Below are 25,250 nucleotides of genomic sequence, written 5' to 3' on the forward strand. Positions count from 1 at the left end.
CGAGAGAGAAAGATCAAGAGACAGAGATCAGGAGACGGGAAGAAAAAGAAGAGCTCGGGTTCTTGATGTTTAGGATGACTCCTTGTTGTATAGCCTGCTTTCACTGTGAAATGTTGTGATCCTCCTTCCTGGGTGGGGGTGTTGTGAGGTGGCCCCTGCAGTTGATGGGTGTGTGCATGGGAGGCAAATGCAGCAGCCCCCTGCTTATATTTGAAAATGGAAGCAATCAGTATGGCTTCTCCCCACCAGCTGAAGGTCTGACTGAGGGGACGGGAACCGATGTGTGCCCAACCTCTCTGCTTGTTCCCCTATAATTTCTTTCTTTCCCTTTGGAGCTTCAAGTGCAGTTCACCAAGCTCCTCTGCCTGCCGCTATCCGTGACTCTGGGCTTGCCACCTCTCACCTGGTTTGCTGGGTGGGGTGGTGCCAATCTCCTCCTTCAGTGTCTCCGCTACTCCTTTGCTAGGCCTCCATTGTGCCTCCGCCACTTCCCCTTCCTCTTTGCTCCCTCAGTGTGGACCTGTCCAGTCTCTGTTGGACTCCTGGGCTTCTCTGGGCGAACTTCTTGCAACTCCATGGCCGGCTTGTATCCCCTCTGCTTATTAACTATTTTGCCCTGTGCAACTCGGAACATCTTGTTGCTATACTGCCTTCTTGTCCCACTCCTTCACATTATCTTCATGAAGGGGAATCAGGCTTTCTACATCTGTGAATTTGAGGACTTGATTGTTGTCTGTGCATAGTATCTTTATGTGCACAGTATCTTTATGCTGTACAGATGTATCAGAACTTCCAGTTTCTTGACAAGAAATTTAGCCAATGAACTGTGCCTCCATGCAGCCAATTATATCTCTGTGTCAATGTGTAGAAGCACTTGATTATTCTCAAGTAGGGTTGAGTCAGGGTTGAGTTACTACCCTAAAGTGTCGGAGCTGTTAAAAAAGAATCACATATATAGAAAGTGGTATATTATTTGAATGTGTTTGATTACTTTCTATAATTATGTTTCACAAAACTGTATGTGGGTACTTAAACATGTTTTTACCTATGGTGCATTAGAGTTTTTTTTTTTTTTTTTTCTGAATTAGGGTTGGCCGTTTTTGGAAGGCACCATCGTTAGTATCTGGGATATTAATGTGGAAGAAGAATGCAATCAATTAAAAAACAAAGCTTCAGCATGTCCCCTGAGAGAATTTATTATGTGGATATTGAATAAGAGACTTTAAAGAAAGCTTTACAGTTAGATAAAATATTGACATGAACATGTTGGTAACATTAGTGAGTCTCTAAGCAACTATATGTCACTGTAGCCAGATATTACCTCTGGGAAAAATAGCTAGTCAAAAAAGAAAAAGAACAATTTGTCTGATTAGTAACAACTGACAACTTAGAAACCTGACCATGGCTTTTTAGCATTTATTTGTTACAGTTTAGGATGCCCATGAACAAGCATTTTCTGGCCCAAGGTTTTAAGCACTGACCTTTCATTGTCCTTGATAACAGTAATGAAATGAAGCATAATTTAAAAAATTTGGTTTCTGTGACAATATTTTAAGACTACCACTTAGAATAGTGTGGTATGTGAGATCCACTGTTGCATTGACAGTTTAAAATAAGATTAAAAATGTGATCAATAGTTAAAAGAACTAAAATTATTTAAATAATATAGCCCACTGCTCACCCATCCCTTTACTTTGGTTAGAAGAAATTTAGAGGGGCTGGCATTGAGTTGAAGTGGGTAAAGCAGCATTGGTTCAAGACTTGGCTGCTCTGCTTGCAATCCAGCTCCCTGCTAATGGCCTGGAGAAATGACCACCCTCCTGAGAGGATGCCCAAAGTGTTGGTCCCCTGCCACCCACGTGGAAGACCAGAAGAAGCTTCTGGCTTGTCTTTGGCCTGGCCCAAGTGCTGGCTGTTGTGATAATCTGGGGAGTGAACCAGTGGATGGAAGTTCTCTCTCTCTGTCTCTCCCTCTTTCTCTCTAACTCTGACTTTCAAATAAATAAATATTTTTAAAGAAATCTAGAGTAGTTCAGGGAATAAGACAATGACTATATTTGCCAGTTTTGTCATGTACAAGCTTGCCATGATTTTTCATTCATATTTTTTAGAATCATCAAAACTTTAGGCTTTATTATAACAAAATTCAATTTGTATTTCCTGCCTTGATTATAAGTTAATGAATATTCTGAAACCCAACTTTATTTTTATGTTATGTTTTTCAGCACAGTGGAGAATTTACAGTCTCTCTCAGTGATGTTTTATTGACCTGGAAGTACTTACTAAATGAGAAACTGAACTTACCAGCTGAAAATATGGACGTGGTTGACCATTATGAGGAAATTAGGAAGACTTATGATGACTTCTTGAAAAACAGTAATATGTTAGATCTGATTGATGTTTATCAAAAATGTAGAGTTTTAACTTCTAATTGTGAAAATGACAAAATATCACCTGTAAGTATTTTTCAAACAATTATATTTTAATTCAATTAGATTTACTTTAATTTTAAACTATGGTATCACCAGTTATAGTAATTTGATAATGTTTTTGCTTTGGGGATTATGCCAAGATGGAAACTTTGGCTACCTGAAAAGTAGATATTACATGAGAGAATATTTAGTAATACTTTTTTTTTTTTTAGAATTTTTGTTATTGTTATTTGGTTATATAAAAAGGCAAAGAAATCAATCTCAAATACTTTATTTCTTTTTTAATTATATCAAGTATTGCTTTATGGTTTATTTCTTTGTTTAATGTGGACCTGACATATATATTGTAGAAATGATTCAAATGACTTTATGGATTAATATTACTTTATTTGATCAGAGTATCATATATTTCCTGAGAAAAGAAAATAAATCATACACTATCCAAGAGTTAACAGACTATTCCTTTTTTGCACAGCTTATTTTTTTTAATGGTGTGTAAATTAAAAAAACTGAATGGAGTAATATTCCTTGCAACTTAGTTTTGTCATTATTAGAATTCATAAACTGTTTTAGAGGAGCCGGTACTGTTGTGTAGAAGGCTATGCCTCCATCTGCAGTGTTGGCATCCCATATGGGCGCTGGTTCAAATCTCAGCTGCTCCACTTCTAATCCAGCTCTCTACTAATGCACCTGGGAAAGCAACAGAGAATGGCCCAAGTGCTTGGGCCCCTGCACACATGTGGGAGACCTAGAAGAAGCTCCTAACTCCTGTCTTTGGCTTGGCCCAATTCCAGCTGTTGCAGCCTTTTAGGGAGTAAAAAAACAGATGGAAGATCTCTTTTCTCTCCCTCTCCCTCTCCCTCTCCCTCTCCCTCTCCCTCTCCCTCTCCCTCTCCCTCTCCCTCTCCCCCTCCCCCTCCCCCTCTCCCCCTCCCCCTCTCCCTCTCCCTCTCCCTCTCCCTCTCCCTCTCCCTCTCTCCCTCTCCCTCTCTCCCTCTCTCTCTCCCTCTCTCCCTCTCCCTCTCCCCCTCCCCCTCTCCCTTTCCCTCTCTCCCTCCCTCTCTCCCTCTCCCTCTCCCTCTCTCCCTCTCCCTCTCCCCCTCCCCCTCTCCCTTTCCCTCTCTCCCTCTCCCTCTCCCTCTCCCTCTCTCCCTCTCCCTCTCCCTCTCCCTCTCCCTCTCTCCCTCTCCCTCTCCCTCTCCCTCTCCCTCTCCCTCTCCCTCTCCCTCTCCCCCTCCCTCCTCCCTCTCTCTGTATCTCTGCCTTTCAGAAAAATAAGTCTTAAAAAAAAACTTTTAGAATATATTTGGACATATTTAGTTTTATAAAAATGTTGAAAAAATTGTTCTTACCATTTACTGAGTACCAATAAAATAGTAAATAGTGGTAATAACTGAATAATGTAGCTGGAATTAGAAGACATTCATTGTATTTTGTAAAATATTCAAAAATTTTATAAATTATATTTCCACAGAATCCTTGGGGATAATGTTTTAGCTGAATATATTAGAAGCCTCCACTATAGCAGTGGCTTAGAGAAACACAGAAGTGTATTTCTATAAGAGAAATACAGAGATGCAAAAGCAAGACTGAGAAAATGACTCCATAGTTCTCAGACAGCCAAGCTTTTCCTATCATTCTGGGTTTCCATGTTAGTTCCTGGCCCCTGCCCTCAAGACCATACTGTGGTCCAAAATATCTACTGAAGCTGCAGACTTAACATCATTGTTCCTTGCAGCAAGAAGTAGTAAGGAAGAGCAGTACTCTTCTCTTAGGAAGGCATAGTTCATTTGCTTCTATCTCATTGCCCAAGGCTTAGTCACATGTCTGTGGCAAGCTAAGGATGGGTGTGGAATATAGTCTTTATTCTGGGTAGTAACATGCTAGGATAAATAAAAAGACTATTGCTAAGGAAAATGGGAAGAGTGGATAGTGGTAGGGAATGTATAGCCCAACAGTTTAATTGGGCTATCATGGAAATCTTTGCTTTGTTATAACTTCTTCAAAAACATGCACACATACACATGCAGATTCTCACATATACATTTATGCTATGGTAAGGACATTTGCGAATGAAGATGGAGTTTTGTTTTTATTCTTCCATTTGCTTGCTTATAGAGAGGATTTTTGATTACTTTTTAAAAATTTTTAATTTTTAAAATTTATTTGAAAAGCAGAATTAGAGAGACAGACATCTTCCATCTACTGGTTTACTCACCAAATACCTGCAACACCTAGGGCTGGACCAGGCCAAAGCCAGCAGCCAGAAGCTTCCAATGAGTCTCCCATGTTGATGCAGGGGTCCAAGGACTTGGGCCATCTTCTGCTGCTTTCCCAGGCATGTTAGCAGGGAGCTGGATTGGGGAGTTGATCAGCCAGGACTTGAACTTGTGCCCATATGGGGTGCCAGTGTTGTAGGTAATGACTTTACCTGCTATACCACAGTGCTGGCTCCTGATAACTTTTTACGTGATTTGGGGAGGCTAATCATGCTTAGTTATTGGATTGTCAGAACAACACAGACGATCTTTTGATAAACTTGTAGTATAGTCTACCTGAGGTCTCTGGACACACTGTTTTCATTGTACCTTGTGCCTCCATCTAAGTTTTCTAATAAATCTCCTCATTTGAGTGAATCAACTTACAATATGAATAATGCAAAAAGTTTTTGGAAACTGGAATTTTGTCTTGGCATAAAATATTTTTGAAATCCATGCATACTTACTTGAATACAGGTATACATTTGTTGTTGTCCATGTGGGGGATTGTCTCCAAATATAAACATGTCTCCTTTGCAGAATACCAGGAATGTAATTGGAGCTGAAGATGGTAGTACCTGAAGTAGAATATTTTTTGCATTTAAACTCTGAAATCCTAACAGTTTGGTTCCTGATACTTGTTTCTTCTAGGGAAATTTCCATCGAGGAGAAAGTGGACAGGAAAATAGATCCTTAGATTCATTTTTCAAAATCTAACCCTAATTTGTATCTGGTGTGTTAAATAAAAATATATATAAGTATATATATTTTTTCCAAAGAGTTCTGAATTTCATAATCCTTCATTTTTTAAAATTTACTATATATTGAAAAGTAGAGTTACAGACAGTGAGCAGGACAGACAGAAAGGTCTTCCATTTGCTGGTTCACTCCCCAGTGGCCACAACAGCCAGAGCTGGGCCAATCTGGAGCCAGGAGCTTCCTCCCGGTCACCCATGCGGGTGCAGAGGTCCATGCACTTGGGCCGTCCTCTGCTTTTCCCAGGCCATAGCAGAGAGCTGGATAAGAAGAGCAGCGGGGACTAAAACTGGCGCCCATCTAGGATGCCTGTGCCACAGGTGGAGGATTAGCCTACTGTGCCACAGTGCCAGCCCCATGATCTACATTTTTATTACTGATACAGTTTCTTATTTGTTGTGGTTTAAATAAAGCAAGTATTAAGATAAATTAAGATAAAACTAAGATAGGGCAATTCTGGGAATATGGTAAACTGAACATTGCTTCTTTCCTCTTTATTCCCTACCTTAAAATTTGTTTCCTGAGGAACAAGAATTACAAGGCCTATGTGACATCTTGGAGCATAAGGTCTTGGATTCTAACTGGAATGTAGAGAGATTTGGTACAGCCTTATATTTTCAGGAATTGAGCACCTACGTGAAAGCCTCAGAGACCCAGGCTGACAAGCAGAAACGGTAGATCCTGAGAAAGGCCTAACCTTAGAGAACTTTGGACCCTCTGGGGAAGGTAAACAGAGACCCTCTCTGTGAGTGTGCCAGGATTCCCTAACCCTCAAACCAAGAAGGAGCCGAATGGATGGACTTCTTCCTATTAGTAAGGATTGGGAGAACACAAAGGAACTTTTTTGAGGCTTCCTTGCTTCAGCCATGACTGGCAGCCCATTTGTCCACTGCTGCTGCCTAGGCAAGGAGACCATTCATCCTTCCATTACTTGCAGAACTGCCCTCATTTAAGGTATCTCGCTAGTCAGAGCTGAGCCCAGAGAACCACTGAAGCGGAGCAAACCAACTGAGGATTCCCAGCAACCAGGGGATGAGTCAGCTGACAGCACACATGCCCAGCGAAATGGCGCTGTTAGAAGGAAAAGGCAGTGCCCTGAAAGGCTGAAAACACAACGTACGTAAGGACGTTTCAAGGATAGCACGTAAACCAGGAGTTCCCACATTGCACAAACAAGAAGGAACAGCTGTGAGGTCCAATGGCATTCCGCCAGTAACTCAGGCACCAGGTTCAAGGGCGCGCGCGTGCTTGCCTAGTGTAACGGTGGCGGGCTGCTGCCCCGGCAGGGGACAGGATGGAGCTGGAGGGGCAGCCCCTGGGTTTGAACTTGTCTGAGCAGGAGAGCCCTTCTTTCCTACGAAGAAGGCCACCCTTGAGAAAGCTCATCAAACACAGCACCCCTGAGGAAGCGGAATTCAGCTGGAGCTTGCGGCTCCCCGGAGATGCCTTGGACCTCAATGAAGAGGGTCCTGCGGGTGGGTCCCCAGTGCCTGGACACTCTTTCCCGGGCCTCCGCACCTGCCTGGCAGGGGTCAGCTGGACCACCACCTTCAGAAGGAGGAGGCTTTCAACCATCTGGGCTTCCAGCGGCTCCAGCGGGCACTCACGGCCCGACGAGCCCCTCACCGCTCCTGGGGGCGATCTGCCCATAGCGTCCTTGTTGGCGCAGCAGCAGCAGCGGCAGCAGGGCGAATCCCTCCACACAAGCAGCTGGCCACGAATCTCAGGGTTGCCAGGAATTTCCAACACATCCCAGAGGAAGAGACGAAACCTGAAGAAGCTGGCGGCCGTAATGGAGCGAGTCAGGCAATGGGAATGGCACCTGCTTCAGAACATCGAAGAGGCCACCCAGCACCAACTCACCGTCCAAATCAGGGAGACCCTCAAGTCCCAGGAACTTCAGGTTCACGCCAACAATCAGCATCAGACCTCCCAAGTGTAGTCCACGCAGAAACACCAGTTTTCCTGAAAACACTGTCTCTAAACACAGAACCAGATTTGACTCTTGTAAATGATTGATTCCACTTTGTCCGAGAATATTTTTTTCTTTTTAAAAACGAGTACTTACTTTCCAGCCCTGTCTTTTTCTCTGTGGCTTTTCTGTCCGGCCCAGGTGTGTGGGCCGGAAAGGCTGTCTGTTCTCCAGGATGTAAATCAAAGCCTATTGCTAGATTGGAATCAAAAAGAGGTACTCCTAAATGACATCTCAGACAGAATGGGAAAATAGGACATAATAAATTCTAAGGGTCAGAAAGGTCTAGGGTGTCCTATTTTTAAGAGACAGGTGAAAAGTTTGACTCTAAAATTGCAGGTTCCAGGGAAGTATTCCAGATCAAGGATGCTGTTCACCCTGGAAGCACCTGCCTTTCATTGGAGGTGCCCACAAAAGGGAGCCGTGAAGTTCCTCACAAGAGGCCTGCAAGCAGGCTGGGAGCTGGGTTAGATTTCATCTGCCGATATGCTTTACAAGGGAACTTCAAAAAGTTAATGGAAAATGGGATTAAAAGATTACTTTGGTGCAAAAGAAATAAAAATTTATACAAATGCTGTTTGTTTTTCAAGTTAGAAAACATGAAAGCATGAAGTAGCAGAAAATGTTCTTATGTAACTGCCTAACAAATAGAACTTGCAGCACTGGGGACCCTTTTTTCCGCTAAGGGCCATTTACGTATTTATAATATCATTCACTGGCCATGGAAAATTGTCAGCTTAAAAAATTTACCTGGTATAGGTTTATTGAATTTTGAGCCCTATTTGTGGTTGACTTGGCAGAACCAGAACAAATGATTTCAAGGGCCTTATATGACCAACTAGCTGGATGTTCCCCACTCCTGACAGAGTAATTCCTTTCAATTTTTATTACAGAAAAATCAACTTTTCATGAGAACTAAAAATTAAAAAAAGTTCCCAACACAGTGGGACAGTGGCACATTGGATAAATTCTGAGCCAAATTAGTATCCTGAAAATCACTCAATAAACCTTTTTTTAAAAGAGATTTATTTATTTGAAAGGCAGAGTTAGAGAAGGAGACAGACATTAATTCAATGGAAAAATATAGTATATTCTCCAAATTAATGAGGATAAAAACAGAATGGTAATTTATCAAATCAGTAAAGATATAAATTTGTAAAATTAATAGTGTATCATAGCAAATATATGAGAATTTTTATGCTTACCTCAGAAGTCTGCTTTTATTATCTAGAGACTTGGTGTTCATCTTTTTCAGTCTTAGGACCTGCCTATACGTTGAGAAATTATTTCCAATAACAAGTACATTTTGATTATGTAGGCTATGTTAATATTATATTGAAAATTAAAATTGAGAAGTGTTTCAGTCTATTTTAAAAGTTGATAGTAACCTTATTGCCTGTTAACTTCAATAACATGACAAATAGCTTTCAACTTCAAAAAATTAAAAAAAATTATTAGGATAGTGTCATTATTTTACATTTTTACAAATATCTTCAGTGTAGAAAATAGCTGAATTCTCATGACTACTTCTGTTTGAAGTATTTTTATTCAAGTATATCAAGAAAATTTGGCTTCATATTGAGAAATAGTTGGAAAAGGGAAGATCTTGGAACAGATTTTAGGGACCGCAGAAATCCTTGTGCCATATTTTTAAGAGCCACTTATCTATAACAATGCACTTTGCAAATGTTCATGAAAACAATTTTTAACCAGAAAGTACTAGTGTCCTTTTATTGGGCAGCATTGTGTTTATAGAACAATACATTTTTGCTTCTAACATCTTTTATGAAAACGTTGAACCACAAGACTACCTATAACAGTAAAAATTTTTTCAGTGACCTTGAATTTTGAGAAAGTTGAACAATTGTGAATATTATGAAAACCAAAGTCCTGGGTTGTTTTATGTGTGAGCATGACCTCATATCTGTAGAATTATGGTAAACCCTCTTACTTTTTAAGAAATATATATCGATGAGTTACTGCCTTTAAGAATTTGCAGTATATTGGAGGAAGAGTAATTTATGATTTCACTGGGCTTTGTTAATTCTGTTTGTATTCCCCTTCTAGCTTTATGATCAGGAATGGGCCGTGTATGTGTGCGTGTCCTATATAATCTTAGACTCTTTCTAAAGAATAGAATAAATGGAGATGTTGAGAATGGCAGGGTGAAGGCAGATGTCTTTTTAGAAACTTTTTTTTCCCATGGAAATTGCTATTTTGTTTGAAATACTGTGCTGCTTGGGCCCTTAGATTTACTTGTATACATTACAAAATAAAGACTGTATTGTGGGCTATATGTAGATTAGTGTTGCTGCTAACACTTCTTCCCTACTTTATACAATTTATTTGTTAAAGACTTTTATTCTAATTAGATTATGAGTAATAAAAAAGGATTGACAGACCTTTTTCTTGACAAACCATGGGGGCTTTTGTAAGATTTTTCTTTGTTTTTAATTTTGTTCTTCCATAAACAACAGAAGGCTCAGACTAAATTTCCAGGATCATCTTTTAATTCTAAACTTGTAAAACTGAGTACAGGTGTCATTGGAAAAGAATTGAGACATTGTATTTTAAAGGTTAATACAATATACGATACCAACAAATGCCGGGTGATACTCTGTTTACCAGAACATCAATGACATGAAATACAGCTAGATGTGACTTTTTTTTTATAGTCGGCATAGCATTTTATTAGAAATACTTTCTATTTCCCATAGAGTCAACTACGGGATTTTCTGTCTGGCAGACAGTGTACGGTAGATGATGAAACTGACCTTTGTTTACCAACGTCACCAATGAGTGAGCACCACCAGGATACTGAAAAGGTACTGATAAATTGTGAATAACCCAAAGCAGAATATGATCCCTTTTGGTCACTGTGCATTTGATGATACATTTGAGTTACTAATGTTTTGTTCTTTTTAAAAATGTATTTTACTAGTTTTTTGTTTAACTAAAACATTATTTCCAAAGAGTGATAACGTTGACAGCTTGTGAGAACATGATAATTATCAGGGTTTTCGTGGTTCAAGGCTAAGGTAACAGAAGGCATGAAAGTAGGTATCATTCAAACAAAGTAGTTGAAGCTCCAGGTTGACAGTTTTTTTGAATCTTTCTAGTTGGTGTACTTTATATTTACTGTTTTAGATGGTTGATTCTTAGGAGAATATATTCAACTGAAAAATTTGATCTCTGCTAATAGGATTGGTTGTGCAAACACAACTCAGAAAAGCAGTGCCACATAATGGTTTGTTTGATCTAAGATAATTTGCCTTCAGCTGAACACTATGTTAGGTCTCTAAATATATATAGTGCCCCTGATCCCCTGCCCCGTGCCATCCCAACTGTGGAAATTGTTTATGAAAGTTTCTATGGTTAATAAAATCACCATGGACAAATGAGATTGTAAAATTATTAGGAAAAGCAATAACATAGAATTCAACATATTTAAATATCTTATATGGAAAAGGTCTAGAATATATTTACTTTCAAAACCAGGTTCTCCAGTAAGTTAATGCATTGCATGAATTACCTTCACTTTTCAGGAAGCATTGCTGGGGTAGATTCTCCTCTCAGGCAGCACATTTTTTCTTTTTTTTTAGAAAACTTTTATTTAATAAATATAAATTTTAAAAGTACAACTTTTGGATTATAGCGGTCCCCCCCCATAACTTCCCTCCCATCCCTTCTCCTACTCCCTCTCCCATCCCATTCTTCATTAACATTCATTTTTAATTATCTATATACGGAAGATCAACTTAGTATACACTAAGTAAAGATTTCAACAGTTTGTGCCTACATAGACACACAAAGTATAAAGTACTGTCTGAATACTAGTTTTACCATTAATTCTCATAGTACAACACATTAAGGACAGAGATCCTACATGGAGAGTAAGTGCACAGTGTCTCCTGTTGTTGATTTAACACTTGACACTCTTATTTATGATGTCAATAATCACCTGAGGCTCTTGTCATGAGCTGCCAAGACTATGGAAGCCTCTTGAGTTCACAAACTCCAATCAGGCAGAGTGGACAGTGAGAGAGAGACAGAGAGAAAGGTCTTCCTTTGCCGTTGGTTCATCCTCCAATGGCCACCGCGGCTGGCGCGCTGGGCCGGCGCACCGCGCTGATCCGATGGCAGGAGCCAGGTGCTTCTCCTGGTCTCCCATGGGGTGCAGGACCCAAGCACTTGGGCCATCCTCCACTGCACTCCCGGGCCACAGCAGAGAGCTGGCCTGGAAGAGGGGCAACCGGGACAGAATCCGGCACCCCGACCGGGACTAGAACCCTTTGTGCCGGCGCCGCAAGGTGGAGGATTAGCCTAGTGAGCCACGGCGCTGGCCGAAAAAATATATTTTATCATTGCACCCACCGAAAAAACCCTGTGTACTTCCTGGATTTAATCGTATGCTTTATATTGATACTTTTACGTATGCCAGAAAAAGTATTAGGTAAGTGGCAGACATCTTATGGCACTTCATCTCTAAGATTCTTTGTACATTTCCTAAAAATAAGAACATAACCACAATAGCATTCAGCATACATTAAAATGAAAACTAATTTTTCCTAATATTTATTAATTTCCTTTGTTTCTTTTTTTTTTTTTTTTTTTGACAGGCAGAGTGGACAGTGAGAGAGAGACAGAGAGAAAGGTCTTCCTTTTGCCGTTGGTTCACCCTCCAATGGCCGCCGCGGCCGGCGCGCTGCGGCCGGCGCACCGCGCTGATCCGATGGCAGGAGCCAGGAGCCAGGTGCTTTTCCTGGTCTCCCATGGGGTGCAGGGCCCAAGCACCTGGGCCATCCTCCACTGCACTCCCTGGCCACAGCAGAGGGCTGGCCTGGAAGAGGGGCAACCGGGACAGAATCCGGCGCCCCGACCGGGACTAGAACCCGGTGTGCCGGCGCCGCTAGGCGGAGGATTAGCCTAGTGAGCCGCGGCGCCGGCCGATATTTATTAATTTCCATATTCAGATTTCTCCATTTATCCCAAAATGGTTTTGTCTTTTGTCACGTTTTTGCTAAGAACTTTATGATTTTATTTGAGAGACAGGGAGAACTCTTCCATGCTCTGGTTTATCCCCTAAATGCCTACCACATGTTGGTGACAAAGACCAAGTACCTAAGCTGACACCTGCTGCCTCCCAGGGTGTGTATCAGCAGGAAGCAGGAGTCTGGAGTGGAGCTGGGACTCGACCTCAGGCACTCTGACAGCCCCAGTGGTTGTCCCAAGTGACATCTAAACTGCTATACCAAATGCTTGGCCCTAGACTCTTAACTAGAAGAATCCCCCATTTTGGTTTTTTTTTTTTCCTCCACTTTTTTGCTTTTTTCTGTAGTTCCTTATATTATTTAACTTGTTCCTCTGTTCGATGTGTTTCTAAGAAAACTGGAAATTAAATCTAAAACTTGCTTAGATTTAGGTTTACTGCTTTGGAAGAAATACTTTATAACTGAGGTTGAATGTTTTGTTTTGTATTGCGTCAAACTCAGGTTGTCTGGGATTGCCATGTCTCTCAAGTATAAAGATGTAGTTTTTTCTTTTTTTTTTTTCTTTTTTTCTTTTTTTTTTTTTTTTTTGACAGGCAGAGTGGACAGTGAGAGAGAGAGACAGAGAGAGAAAGGTCTTCCTTTTGCCGCTGGTTCACCCTCCAATGGCCGCCGCTGCAGCCGGCGCACCGCGCTGATCCTGGCAGGAGCCAGGAGCCAGGTGCTTTTCCTGGCCTCCCATGGGGTGCAGGGCCCAAGCACCTGGGCCATCCTCCACTGCACTCCCTGGCCATAGCAGAGAGCTGGCCTGGAAGAGGGGCAACCGGGACAGAATCCGGCGCCCCAACCGGGACTAGAACCCGGTGTGCCGGCGCCGCAAGGTGGAGGATTAGCCTATTGAGCCACGGCGCCGGCAAGATGTAGTTTTTTCTTTGCCGTCATCAAAGACATGTGCAGTGATACTTTGGCACTGAGTAAATATCCTATTTCCGAACAGTCTTTTACCTAATGATTTTGAGCTTACATTGATGATCCTTGCCTGAATCAGTTGTTCCTTTAGCGTTTGTAGAATGGTTAGTTTTCTATTTCTCTTATGCCTTAGTATTAATTACCTGACATTTCTCAGTAAGGAAAAGCTTCATCTTTTCAAATGCAATGACGTATAGTTCCTGCAAATGTTTAAGTTGGAGCAATTATTTGGCACAGCCATAAAGACACAGCTTGGAACACCTGAATTCCATGTTGGAGTGCTTGGGTTTGAGTCTTTGTTCTGGATCCTGATTACAGCTACTTGCTGATCTGCACACTGGGAGGCAGTAGGTGATAGCTCAAGTACTTGGCTCCCTGCCATCCGCATGGGAGACCTGGATTGAGTTTCTTACTTCTGGATTTGGCCTGGCCCAGGCCCAGTCCTTGCAAGCATTTGGGGAATGAATCAGCAGGTGGGAGATCTCTTTTCTGTCACTCTGTATCTTTCAAATAAAGTAAGTTTCAAACTATTAAAAATTTAAAGAAAGGTAACTATCACTACCAATTTAGGAGTTGGTATAATAGCTATTTTTTTTTATCTTTTTTCATGTATATAACTATGAACTCATACATTTGTATTTGGTGTTCTAAAATCAGTTACACTTACTAATCTTTGATGCTAAAATAGAGGGAGCCCCTTCAATTTAGTTTCTGTGTCTTTTTCACATTCCCTGTTAGACTTTTTGAACAATTTTTTCTCTGTAACAGGAAACTATCCTAAGCTTTGAATGTTTGCTTATCAAATCTGGTTCCTTTTACAGATTTGTAACTATGTTCTATTGTTTGAAATTAATTGTTCACATCTCTCTCTTTTTCCCTCCAGCTCTAAATTTTGACATAATGCTAACTAAAACCTGGTCTTTTCTCACTGGTACTTAAGGAGTACATTCCTTTTTTAAGAGTGGATCACTTACATATCTCTTCTCTTTCATCCGTTCTACTCTGTCTACAGGAAGCAAACAATAACTTACACCTTTTTTAAAAAGTCTAGAAAGAAATGAATTTATTTGTTTATGTAAAAAGTGTTAAGGTTAGTATTTTGGCTTACGGAAATATAAAACATTAAATGGGCTACTTAAGACAAAGGACTAGTTGGTCTTCTTTATAAGCATACAAGATCTTCATTTAAAAAAAACACTGATAGTTTGCTTTATTGTGTTAATCTTCTACTTTATATTTTTTGCTTCCTTGGATTGTATTTTTTACTGGAATTGTATCTACTAGTTAACTGATGGATTAGAGTTTTTGGGAGCTGTTGAAGTAGCAGCCATCCTCTTAGCCATCCTTATTACTTATGGTTTCTAATTTTTCTTTTTCTAAGGCACTTTTGAAAGTCAATATATTTCTAGTAAAGTTCTAAAGTGGCTTTTAGGGCTGTAGTCTTCAAGTAGAGGAATGGGATGATTTTTGAAAAACAATATTTTTGTTTCCTTATTTCATTCTGTTGCTCTTGAAGTCCTAAACAATTGCTTTAGAAATCCTGAAGTAATGAAAAAATAAAATAGAATGGAGGCCTCAAAAGAAAATCATTGAGTTAAGTAAAAAAATTCTACCTGTGTATTTGTTCTAGTCCACCTTTGTCATTATATTTAAGCATTAATATATTGGCAAAGAATTTTAAAATACCTGTACAAATTGTTAATCTTTCACTTTAGAAAAAGTGACTTTCTTCAAGAAGTTTGAACATCTGCATTTCAGTAAGAATTAAGGGTTAGGAAAAGAAACTTTAGATTGTCAGAAACTTTAAATTATCCAATTTCTAAACAAACATTGCAAATACTTTGTGGTATGGATAGAATCAGTTTATTAAACAAATATACAGAACAGTGTCTTTATTTTTGGTATCTTGGTAAAAGCTTCAATCTTGTGGATTTTTTCAATTTAGGCCCTTGCTTCTGGACAACATAACTGTACTTATGTGGACTGCTTTTCCAGAGAGCCTCTTTAAAACCCACTTGCAAATACAAGAGCAGTGAAACCATAACTGCCATGTTATCTGACCATAATGATAGGGATAGATTTCCAATTGCAGCCATGAGTTAAAAGAAACACTCCAACTGTGAGGACTCCAAGATGTTTTTCCCTGACATTTGCCCAGCATCACAGATTAGAAGGACAAAATTTGCCAGGCTTGAAGATCAAGTTGTAGATGGAGGAGCTCAAACCCTGGCTTTGTACCCACTAAGGATCAGGTACCTAATACAGAGCTTCAAAAAATTCATGGAAAATGTATGTTAAGACAAAAGCCTATAAATGGATTTCATTTTTTTTTTTGCACCAAAATAATCTTATTCCATTTTCCATGAACTTTTTAAAAAGATTTTTATTTAATGAATGCAAATTTCATTGGTACAACTTTAGAAATATAATGGTTCTTCCCCTATACCCACCCTCTCACCCCCACTCCCATCCCACCTCCTACTGTCTCTCCCATCACATTCTAAATTGAGATTTATTTTTAATTAATGTTATATACAGAAGACCAACTCTATACTAAGTAAAGATTTCAACAGTTTGTACCCCCCCTACACACAGTGTAATGTTTGAGAACAAGTTTTGCAGTTAATTCTCATGGTAGAAGTCATTAAGGACAGAGGTCCTACATGGGGAGTAATTGCACAGTGACTTCTGTTGTTAATTTAACAATTAGCACTCCTATTTATGATGTCAGTGATCACCCGAGGCTCTTGCCATGTGCTACTAAGGAAATGGAAGCTTTTTGTGACCACAAACTGTCAGTATTTAGACAAGGCCATAAGCAAAGTGGAAATTCTCTCCTCCCTTCAGAGAAAAGTAGATCCTTCTTTGATGGCCCCTCCTTTCTTCCCACTGGGGTCTCACTCACAGAGATCCTTCATGTAGGATATTTTTTCCCACAGTGTCTTGGCTTTCCATGTCTGAACTGCTCTCATGGGCTTTTCAGCCACATCCCAATGTCTTAAGGGCTGATTCTGATGTGAGAGTATTACTTAAAGCGATTGTCATTCTATGAGTCTGCTGTGTAGACTACTTCTCATGTTGGACGTTACCTCCTTTTTAATTCTGTCTACTATTATTACCAGGCACTTGATACTATTTATATGATTTCTTTAATACTTAATCCAATCTATATGTTCACTTTAACACTTAATATGATCACCTTAACAATTAAGATGGAAAATTTACCACCAATTTTAATGAAATTTGAAGTCCCATGACAAGTTCTTAAACTGTACACTTAGAAGAGAGTCTGTAGAAAAGTATGCAAAACCATACAGCTTTACCAACTTCCTCTTCCCTCTCTTATTCCCTCTTATTTAGTGAGATCTATTTTCAATTTTTATATACATATGATTAACTCTATGTTAAGAGTTCAACATACAGTGTGACAAAGAAAAAAAGTTAAAAATTGTTCCTTGATAGTCAAGATGAGAGCTATTCAAGTCATTGCTTCCCAACGTGTCAATTTCATTTCTACAGCATTCATTTTAGGTGTGCTATTATAGTTCTCACAGATCAGGGAGAACATATATTATTTCTCCCTTTGTGAATGGCTTATTTCACTAAGTGTGAAGTTTTCCAGATTGATCCTTTTTTTTTTTTTTTTTTTGGCAAATGACCAGATTTCTTTTTTTTTTTTTCTTTTTTTTTACTACTGTGTAGTATTCCATACTGTACATGTCCCATAATTTCTTTATCCAGTCTTTGGTTGATGGGCATTTAGGTTGATTCCATGTCTTAGCTATTGTGAATTGAGCTGCAATAAACATGGAGGTACATTTAGCTCTTTTGTTTACTAATTTCATTTCCCTTGGGTAAATTTCCAGGAATGGGATGACTGGGTCATATGGTAGGTCTATATTCAGATTTTTGAGGTATCTCCATTACTGTTTTCCATAGTGGCTTTACCAATTTACATTCCCACCAACAGTGGCTTAGGTTACCTTTTTCCCCATATCCTCTCCAGCATTTGTTGTTTGTTGATTTCTGTATGAGAGCCATTCTAACTGGGATGAGGTGTAACCTCATTGTGGTTTTGATTTGCATTTCCCTTACAGCTAGTGGTCCTGAACATTTTTTGCGGTGACTCTTCCTCTTCACTGGAGAATTAGGCAGGCTGCCCACAGCTTGCCTTGGCTGAGGAGGGGAAGTGCGCCACATGCCACTCAGCCTCCCCTGGGACAATCAGATGTGGGGACTTGAGTCACCAGGATCTCACTTTATTGCAAAAGGGAGGTGTTTATATAGCTGTGGTACAGAGCAGTTGGGGGCAAGGGGTGGGGTGATGTGATGCAAAAAGGTTTTAGCCAATCCTATTATACCACCTCAATGATCCTTAGGCAAAAGCGCCCTGGGCTAGGTGGTTTACCACCAGGGATTTGAAACTTAAAGACAGGTTTTCAAATTCGAGGCAGGCTTAGGAAGTTTCTCTAGCCTTTCGAGATTCAGCCTCCCCCACAATTTTTTTATGTGTCTGTGGCCATTTGGATTTCCTCTTTTGAAAAATGTCTAAGTCGCTCACCCATCTTTTAACTGAGTTGTTTGTTTTGTTGTTGTGGAGTTTCTTGATCTCTTTGTAGATTCTGGTTATTAATCTTTTATCAGGTGCATAGTTTGCAAATAATTTCTCCCATTCTGTCAGTTGCCTCTTCACTTCCCTGTTTCTTTTGGTGTACAGAAACTTCTCAATTTGATGTAATCCCAATTGTTAATTTTGGCTTTGACTGCCTGTGCATCTGGGGTCTTTTCTAAGAACTCTTTGCCTTTGCCAATATCTTGCAGTGTTCCTCAATGTTCTCTAATAATTTGATGGTGTCGGGTCATAGATTTAGATCTTTAATCCATGTTGAGTGGATTTTTGTGTAAGGTATAAGGTAGGGGTCTTGCTTCATGCTTCTGCATGTGGAAATCCAGTTTTTCCTGAACCATTTGTTGAAGAGACTGTCCTTGCTCCAGTGACTGGTTTTACCTCCTTGGTCAAATATAAGTTGATTGTAGATGTTTGGATTGATTTCTGGTGTTTCTATTCTGTTCCATTGGTCTATCCATCTGTTTCTGTACCAGTACCAGGCTGTTTTTGATTATAACTGCCTTGTAGTATGTCTTGAAATCTGGTATTGTGATGCCTCTGGATTTGTTTTTGTTGTGTAAGATTGCTCTAGTTATTTGAGGCTCTATATGAATTTGGCTCCATATGAATTTCAGCATCATGTTTCCTGATCTGAGAAGAATATCTTTGGTATTTTGATTGGTAGATTGGTATCGCATTGAATCTGTAATTGTTTTTGGAAGAATGGAGATTTTTATATTGATTCTTCCAATCCATCCATGAACCTGGAAGGTTTTTCCATTTTTTTTTTTTTTTTTTGTCTCTTCTACGTCTTTCTGTATTGTTTTATAATTCTCATCATAGAGATCTCTGACTTCCTTCATCCCATGGACTCATGACTTCTCACCTTGTTCATTGCGGAGAAGGGAGAGCACCAGTTTCCTTTTTCAGTCTCTGCTGTGTCTTCACCACTTCTCCTTCCTCATTTCTCCCTTATTGTGGACCTAGCAGTCTCTGGTGGACTCCTGGGCTACTCTGCAGGAACTTCTTATGATTCTGTCACTGGCTTGTATCCCCTCTGCTCATTAGCTATCTATTTTTCCCTGTGCGACTCTGAACGTCCTTTTGCTATACTCCCATCTTGGCCCTTTGCGCCTTTAATCACCTCTATTTTTTACAGACAGAGCCATAGGACTTTAGTATACTCTTGGTCCAGGAAACCACAGACTTAATTGTTATCTACAGGCTTCTTATGACCACTCCCTTCTCTTCCATTACTGGAATTTTGGGGCCTTGAATAGTCACAAATTTGTAATATTTAACCCTGTTGCTGGAGTTCTTTTAAAATTAATTTCTCTAGCTATGTCTGCTTATTGGGTGCTTTGTATCTTTACATGATTTTTCTTTTAAAAATTTCCTTAATATTTTAAAGTTGTTACCTTTAGGATTCACAAATCATTTTTCCCTCAGTGTTAGAAATAGCCTTGGAAACTCATGACTGGTGCATAGGGAGATTACTGATGTCATAAACAGGAGTGTCAATTTGTAAAGTCAACAACAGGAGTCACTGTGCACTTACTCCTTATGTAGGATCTCTGTCCTTAATGTGCTGTACATTGAGACTTAATGCTATAATGAGTACTCAAACAGTATATTTCGCTTTGTGTTTCTATGGGGGTGCAAACTGTTGAAATCTTTACTTAATGTATACTAAACTGATCTTCTGTAAAAAAAAAAAAAAAAAAAAAAAGAAGAAGAAATTATCAATTCCCAACTTGACTCTTACTGGGATTAAACATGACAATAGGTCTGATCTGATTTCATCATCGTTTAAAAAATCATCTATTATTTTTCACTTTATGTTTGTGTGGGAGCAAACTGTTGATCTTTACTTAATGTATGCTAAACTGATCTTCTGTATATAAAGAGAATCGAAAATGAATCCTCATGTGAATGGAAGGGGAGAGGGAGTGGGAAAGGGGAGGGATGTGGGTGGGAGAGACGATATGGGGGGGAAGCCATTGTAATCCATAAGCCGTACTTTGGAAATTTATATTCATTAAATAAAAGTTAAAAAAAAAAATCTAAAAAAAAATATTTTACTGAGGAAAAAAAAAAAAGAAAGAAATTGCAAAGCCTTGGGTAACTACTAAAGCTAATTTTATGAAAAACATCATTAAATGTTAAGGGTTATCAATTTGCAACATGAAGGAAAAATGCAGTCTATGAGGGGGCTTTGAAAAGTTTGTGTAAAATGGAATTAAAAGATACTTTGCAAAAAATTTTGAAATTCATGTAAAATTTTTCATAATATGCATTTTCATGAACTTTTTGAAGATCAGCTGTCTTTACCAAATTATCCCAAATATTATTTATCTTGTGCTTGAATGGTATGAGGCTCTGTTTTAAGCCAGTTAATGTCAACATCAAATACACTTTATTACTAGCTTCACATTTGATTGAATCTGTATTTTAATCATCTGTTTGCTGTTTTATATTATCAAAATTAAGATCTAGCAATTCTTAAAAATTTAAACATTTAACTTCAGGTCTTATATCTGTTGTTATAGGAGATATAGATATATAGGTATAGGATCAAATAGTGGCACTTGCTTATCCCTTAAGCCCCAAGGTTCTTTATTATTGACTATTATTAGTGGCAAATGATAAAGTAGATAAAATGAAGCCTCATCAGAAATGTATATTTGGAGTGTGTTTTTCATATCATTTTCTAAAAACCACTTTCCAACCTTTCTGGTGGTAGTTATTCAGTTTTTTTTATTGACAGCAAATTGATATTATGAGCAAGAATATATTGATTGTCTATCCTAACTTTTCGGTTTATGTGATAATTTTTTAAAAGAACTGAGAAGTATTGTAATTGAATGTTCATATGCATTTTTATAGCATGTAAAGTGAAATTATTTATGCATTGGGACCAATTATAATAACAAACATAACCGAATATTTTATTGTACAGATGCGGACACTGGCAAAAAAAATTATCTTCTCTTACTTAAACTTGCTAGTGAATTCAAAGAATGACCTGGCTCTGGCTCACATTCTTAATATTCCTGACAGAGGACTTGGAAGAGAAGCCTTCACAGATCTGAAACATGCTGCTCGAGAGAAACACATGTCAATTTTTTTGGTATGGATATGTTCTATTTTCAAGATTGTTTAAAAACACTGTGAGCAGTAGATCCATGTCCCCTAATGTAGAGTTCTTATAACTGTATGATGAAACATCTTTTAAGCAGTTAATTTATGTATATCTCAGTATTTGAAATTTCAGTATTGTTTTTTACTTTATCTTTCAAGGTTGGCAGGGAAGAATTTCTCTAAGGCAGTATTTCCTCACACATAGCCTGTAGAGTGCTGGCCCTGATGAATTCTCCCTAAATAAATATTTCTGAAGGCAAAATATCTCTGTGAAATGATCCTTGGATAAATGTTTTCATGGGCAAAAAGTTTAAAAATGAGTCATATGTACCCCTATTGGTTATACATAATACATATTAGTATATCAAGAACTCTGAGAAGTTCTGGTATCACAACATCTGCTTATAACTTAAAGCAAGTTAACCTTGTTACTTAATCTATTGTTTCTTAAGTTATGTGACCATATTATTTTCCCCTAAATTATTTTTTTTTGATAGCAGTAGGCACTACACATAAACACTTTACATACATTAAGTCATATTATTATAAGTCCTCTGGGCTAACCAATAAATGACCTCCAAACTATTAGATCATATCCATTTTTAGTTTACATTTTTTCTCTGAAATTATTTTGACATTTTATAAAATTTGTCTTTCTTAGAATACACTAAAATACTTTTTTGGGGAAAAATATTTCTTTAGAACATTTCATTTATGATGTGGATACCTTTTATATACCTATCAAATATTTTCATGATTATAAAAGCAAAGCTTTTTGAACTCCACATGATCAAGTAAACCTGGGATGTCAAAGCTAGATGGAATTTAGTGATTCTTTTACAGGTTAAAGAAACAGATTTTAAAGTGTTGAGTTGCCCAACCAATTTACTAGTTTAACACAACAAATTAGTTGATAAATAAAATGTCTTTGTTCATTTACCAGTTCCAAAAGCCAATAATTCATCTACATAAGAATGTATTCATAGCAAATTGTTTATAGTCATTGATATGTTTTTATGAATATGTTCTATAAAATTTCTTCTTCATTGTTAGCTCCTCAATTTCCATCTACAGCTGAGTGTCATTGCCAACACCCTTGTTAGCATGAATTCTTTTTTTTTAAGATTTATTTATTTGGAAAGAGTTACACAGAGAGGAGAGGCAGAGAGAGAGGTCTTCCATCCGATGGTTCACTCCCCAATTGGCTGCAATGGCCAGAGCTGTGCCGATCCAAAGCCAGGAGTCAGGAGCTTCTTCCAGGTCTCCCATGTGGGTACAGGGGCCCAAGGATTTGTATCATCTTCCACTGCTTTCCCAGGCCATAGCAGAGAGCTGGATCAGAAGTGGAGTAGCCGGGTCTTGAACTGGAGCCCATATGGGATGCCAGTGCTTCAGGCCAAGGCGTTAACCTACTGTGCCACAGTGCCAGCCCCAAGCACGAATTCTGCATGACAGTTGTTTCTTTCCTTTTTATTTTATTTTATTTTATTTTATTTGAAAGGCCAAGTTACAGAGAGATCTTCCATCTGCTGGCCCACTCCCCAAATGGCTACAATGGCTAGAGCTGGGTCAGACCAGAGCCAAGAGCTTCCTCCAGTTCTCCCATGTGGTTGCAGGGACCCAGGGACTTGGGCCATCCTCTGCTGCTTTCCCAGGCACATTAGCAGGGACCTGGGTCAGAAGCAGAACAGCCAGGATTCCAACTGATGCCCATATGGGATGCAGCACTTCAGGCAGTAGCTTCTCCCATCACGCCACAGTGCTGGCCTAACAGCTGTTTCTTTGTTAGCTTCTGAAAAAGACATACCCAGAATTATATGGATATAGTAACTTCATGAAGAGAATTATAGTTTTTAAATTACTAAATTATTTTTAAATGTAAATAACTCATTTATTTTATAGGTGGCTACATCATTTATTAGGACAATAGAGCTCGGAGGGAAAGGATATGCACCATCACCGTCTGATCCTTTAAGGACACATGCAAAGGGATTGTCTAATTTTATTAATTTCATTGACAAATTAGATGAGATTCTTGGAGAAATATCAAATCCAAGGTAATGACTTTTCATAATTTACAAATATGTTTTATTAAAACTGCACTGAAGAAGGAGGAGGAATAAAAGAGATACTGAAATGACCAAGTATCTGACCAAATGGCAGGGAGAAGAAACAAAATATCTAGGTGAATGAATTATAACCATGTAATCTTCCCTCCTAAATTTTCATATATCTGTGATTCTAAAATTATTGCCCATATCAAAAGGCATGTCCAAATTACATTTTGTTAGAGAAGAGGGTTATATTTCTTTATCTCTAAGAAACAGATTTTTGAGGACTGGGCATGTTTGATTAAAGAATTTCAATAAACTTTTTATATAGCAATAAAGGAACGTGATATCAAGTATGAAGAAGACAATTGACAAATATATCATGAAATCACTATTCTGTTTTCTGCTACTGATTTTTCTTTTTCTTATGTTTGATCTTTGGCTCCTCTGGGTCTTATTTTTATATGATATTGGAGTTTAGAGTATTTTTTTTCATCTGATAGACTCCCATTTGTGATGTAGGTGTTGTAGATGGTAAGTTGTAGATTAATTGGGGAGCAGAAGTGGGTTGTATGTGCTAGCAATCAGGGTGTGGAGCAGGTTCAATTTAATTGGTATCCCATCGCCTAGTTATAACAAAAATAGATGGTATTTATTGAACACTTATTATGTGTTAGAAATTATGCTAAAAACTCATTACATGGATTGTCATTTGTTATTATTACAATCTAACATGGTAGGTACTATTATAATTGCAAGTTTAGAGATGAAGAAACTAAACTGGGACCAGGAATTTACCTAGGTTACTTTGTTCTTAAATAGCAGAGCTGGAATCTGAACTCAGTTCTGATCCTGGTACTCATTCTTTTAATTTTTATATCTCATTTTATATAACTTCTTTCCATTTTATGATTCTAAGAAGAATAATTTTTAGGACTTTATTCTGACTTGCATCCTGTCCTCTTATATGGATATCCATTACAAAAAAGTAAATTTGCAAGAGGATTTTGCATCTCTCTTATAGATACTATCAGCTACATCTTCTGTACTCCAGATAATTTATTGGCTGTCCACTTTTTCCTGAGGTAACAGAAAATTTTAAAAAATATATATTTTTAGGATTAGATATGTATATTATAGAGCTATACATAACAAAGGGGAGAGGGATAGGGAATTCAAATACTTCAGATTTATTAATTCTTTTACAAGTGATCTAGAGGTAATCACTTGCTTGTATTCATATTTAAATTGCAGATATACAAAACACTTTGGAATTTGAAGTAGCCTAGGTTTATGCTGAATCTCACAGTTCCATATGTAGTCCCTTTAGTTCTAGTCCTTAAGACTCCTTAGTCTGGAGCCTCTCTGGCTTAGTTTCTTAACAGTAATCTCACTGTCCATGCCAAGGTGGGAGAAGGGAACTAGCCTGGCTGCTCAGAATAGAAGAGATTTAGCAGTGAAAGTGTTCCTTATGCAGATGCTCAAGTCGCTTGCCTGTATTGCTTTCAGGATTGCCTTCACTTCCTAAGAATTTCTGATAGTGCTTTTTACTGATGTCTTCTTAGTTATTGCTTAGGTTTTAGCCATCTCTCTTCTGGTTAGTCAGTTAACACTTGTATGCCTCCTTTTCATCTTTCCATAGTTCCATGAAATGTCTTTGCCATCTTCAGCTGTTTTCTTCTCTCCCATTTTCCTTTTCTTTATAAATGTAAAACTCTTTCTTTTTATCTCATTTTAGTGAGATTTTGGCAGGGAGCAGAGGTAAATGTGTATATTCAATCCGAAGTAATTAGTTATAATTTTGGAGAGATTTCTGGTTGAGTAAGTGATCAGCAGCTTAGAAATACATTGTTGGGGCCGCCGCTGTGGTGTAGCAGGTAAAGCTGCTGCCTGCATCCCATATGGGCACCGGTTCAGGCCCCAGCTGCTCCTCTTCCGATCCAGCTCTCTGCTATGGCCTGGGAAAGCAGTAGAAGATGATACAAATCCTTGGGCCCCTGTACCCACCAGACCCAGAAGAAGCTCCTGGCTCCTGATTGGCCCAGCTTCTGCTGTTGCAGCCAACTGGGGAGTG

At 38.7% G+C, this 25,250-nt stretch overlaps 2 protein-coding genes across 9 annotated transcripts in view; both read left to right on the forward strand.

The window, feature by feature from the left end:
• Positions 1-25,250, forward strand: part of PARPBP (PARP1 binding protein) — a 91,671-nt gene that overhangs the window by 41,834 nt on the left and 24,587 nt on the right. For 7 of the 8 annotated variants that reach the window (XR_011380230.1, XM_070052776.1, XM_070052777.1 and 4 more), the window contains 4 exons: positions 2,226-2,456; positions 10,136-10,243; positions 20,944-21,114; positions 23,028-23,182. Coding sequence is in view for 7 of the 8 variants with exons in the window: in XM_070052776.1 (XP_069908877.1) it covers positions 2,226-2,456; positions 10,136-10,243; positions 20,944-21,114; positions 23,028-23,182 (665 nt within the window). In the remaining variant the exon portion in view is untranslated. Of the gene's footprint in view, positions 1-2,225; positions 2,457-7,457; positions 7,635-10,135; positions 10,244-20,943; positions 21,115-23,027; positions 23,183-25,250 lie in introns of those variants that run through there. The other variant, XM_051845822.2, reaches the window with a different exon arrangement.
• On the forward strand, positions 6,702-7,388 carry LOC127491066 (coiled-coil domain-containing protein 201). The gene has a single exon (XM_051845826.2). The coding sequence runs from the start codon at positions 6,741-6,743 to the stop codon at positions 7,386-7,388; it is 648 nt and encodes a 215-aa protein (XP_051701786.2). The 5' UTR covers positions 6,702-6,740.

The sequence above is a fragment of the Oryctolagus cuniculus genome, chromosome 11, assembly GCF_964237555.1.
Source record: "Oryctolagus cuniculus chromosome 11, mOryCun1.1, whole genome shotgun sequence".
Taxonomy (NCBI): Eukaryota; Metazoa; Chordata; class Mammalia; order Lagomorpha; family Leporidae; genus Oryctolagus; species Oryctolagus cuniculus.

Bases quoted from the DNA above. Each gene is read 5' to 3' on its own strand.
- LOC127491066 (XM_051845826.2), top strand. From the start codon at position 6,741: ATGGAGCTGGAGGGGCAGCCCCTGGGTTTGAACTTGTCTGAGCAGGAG.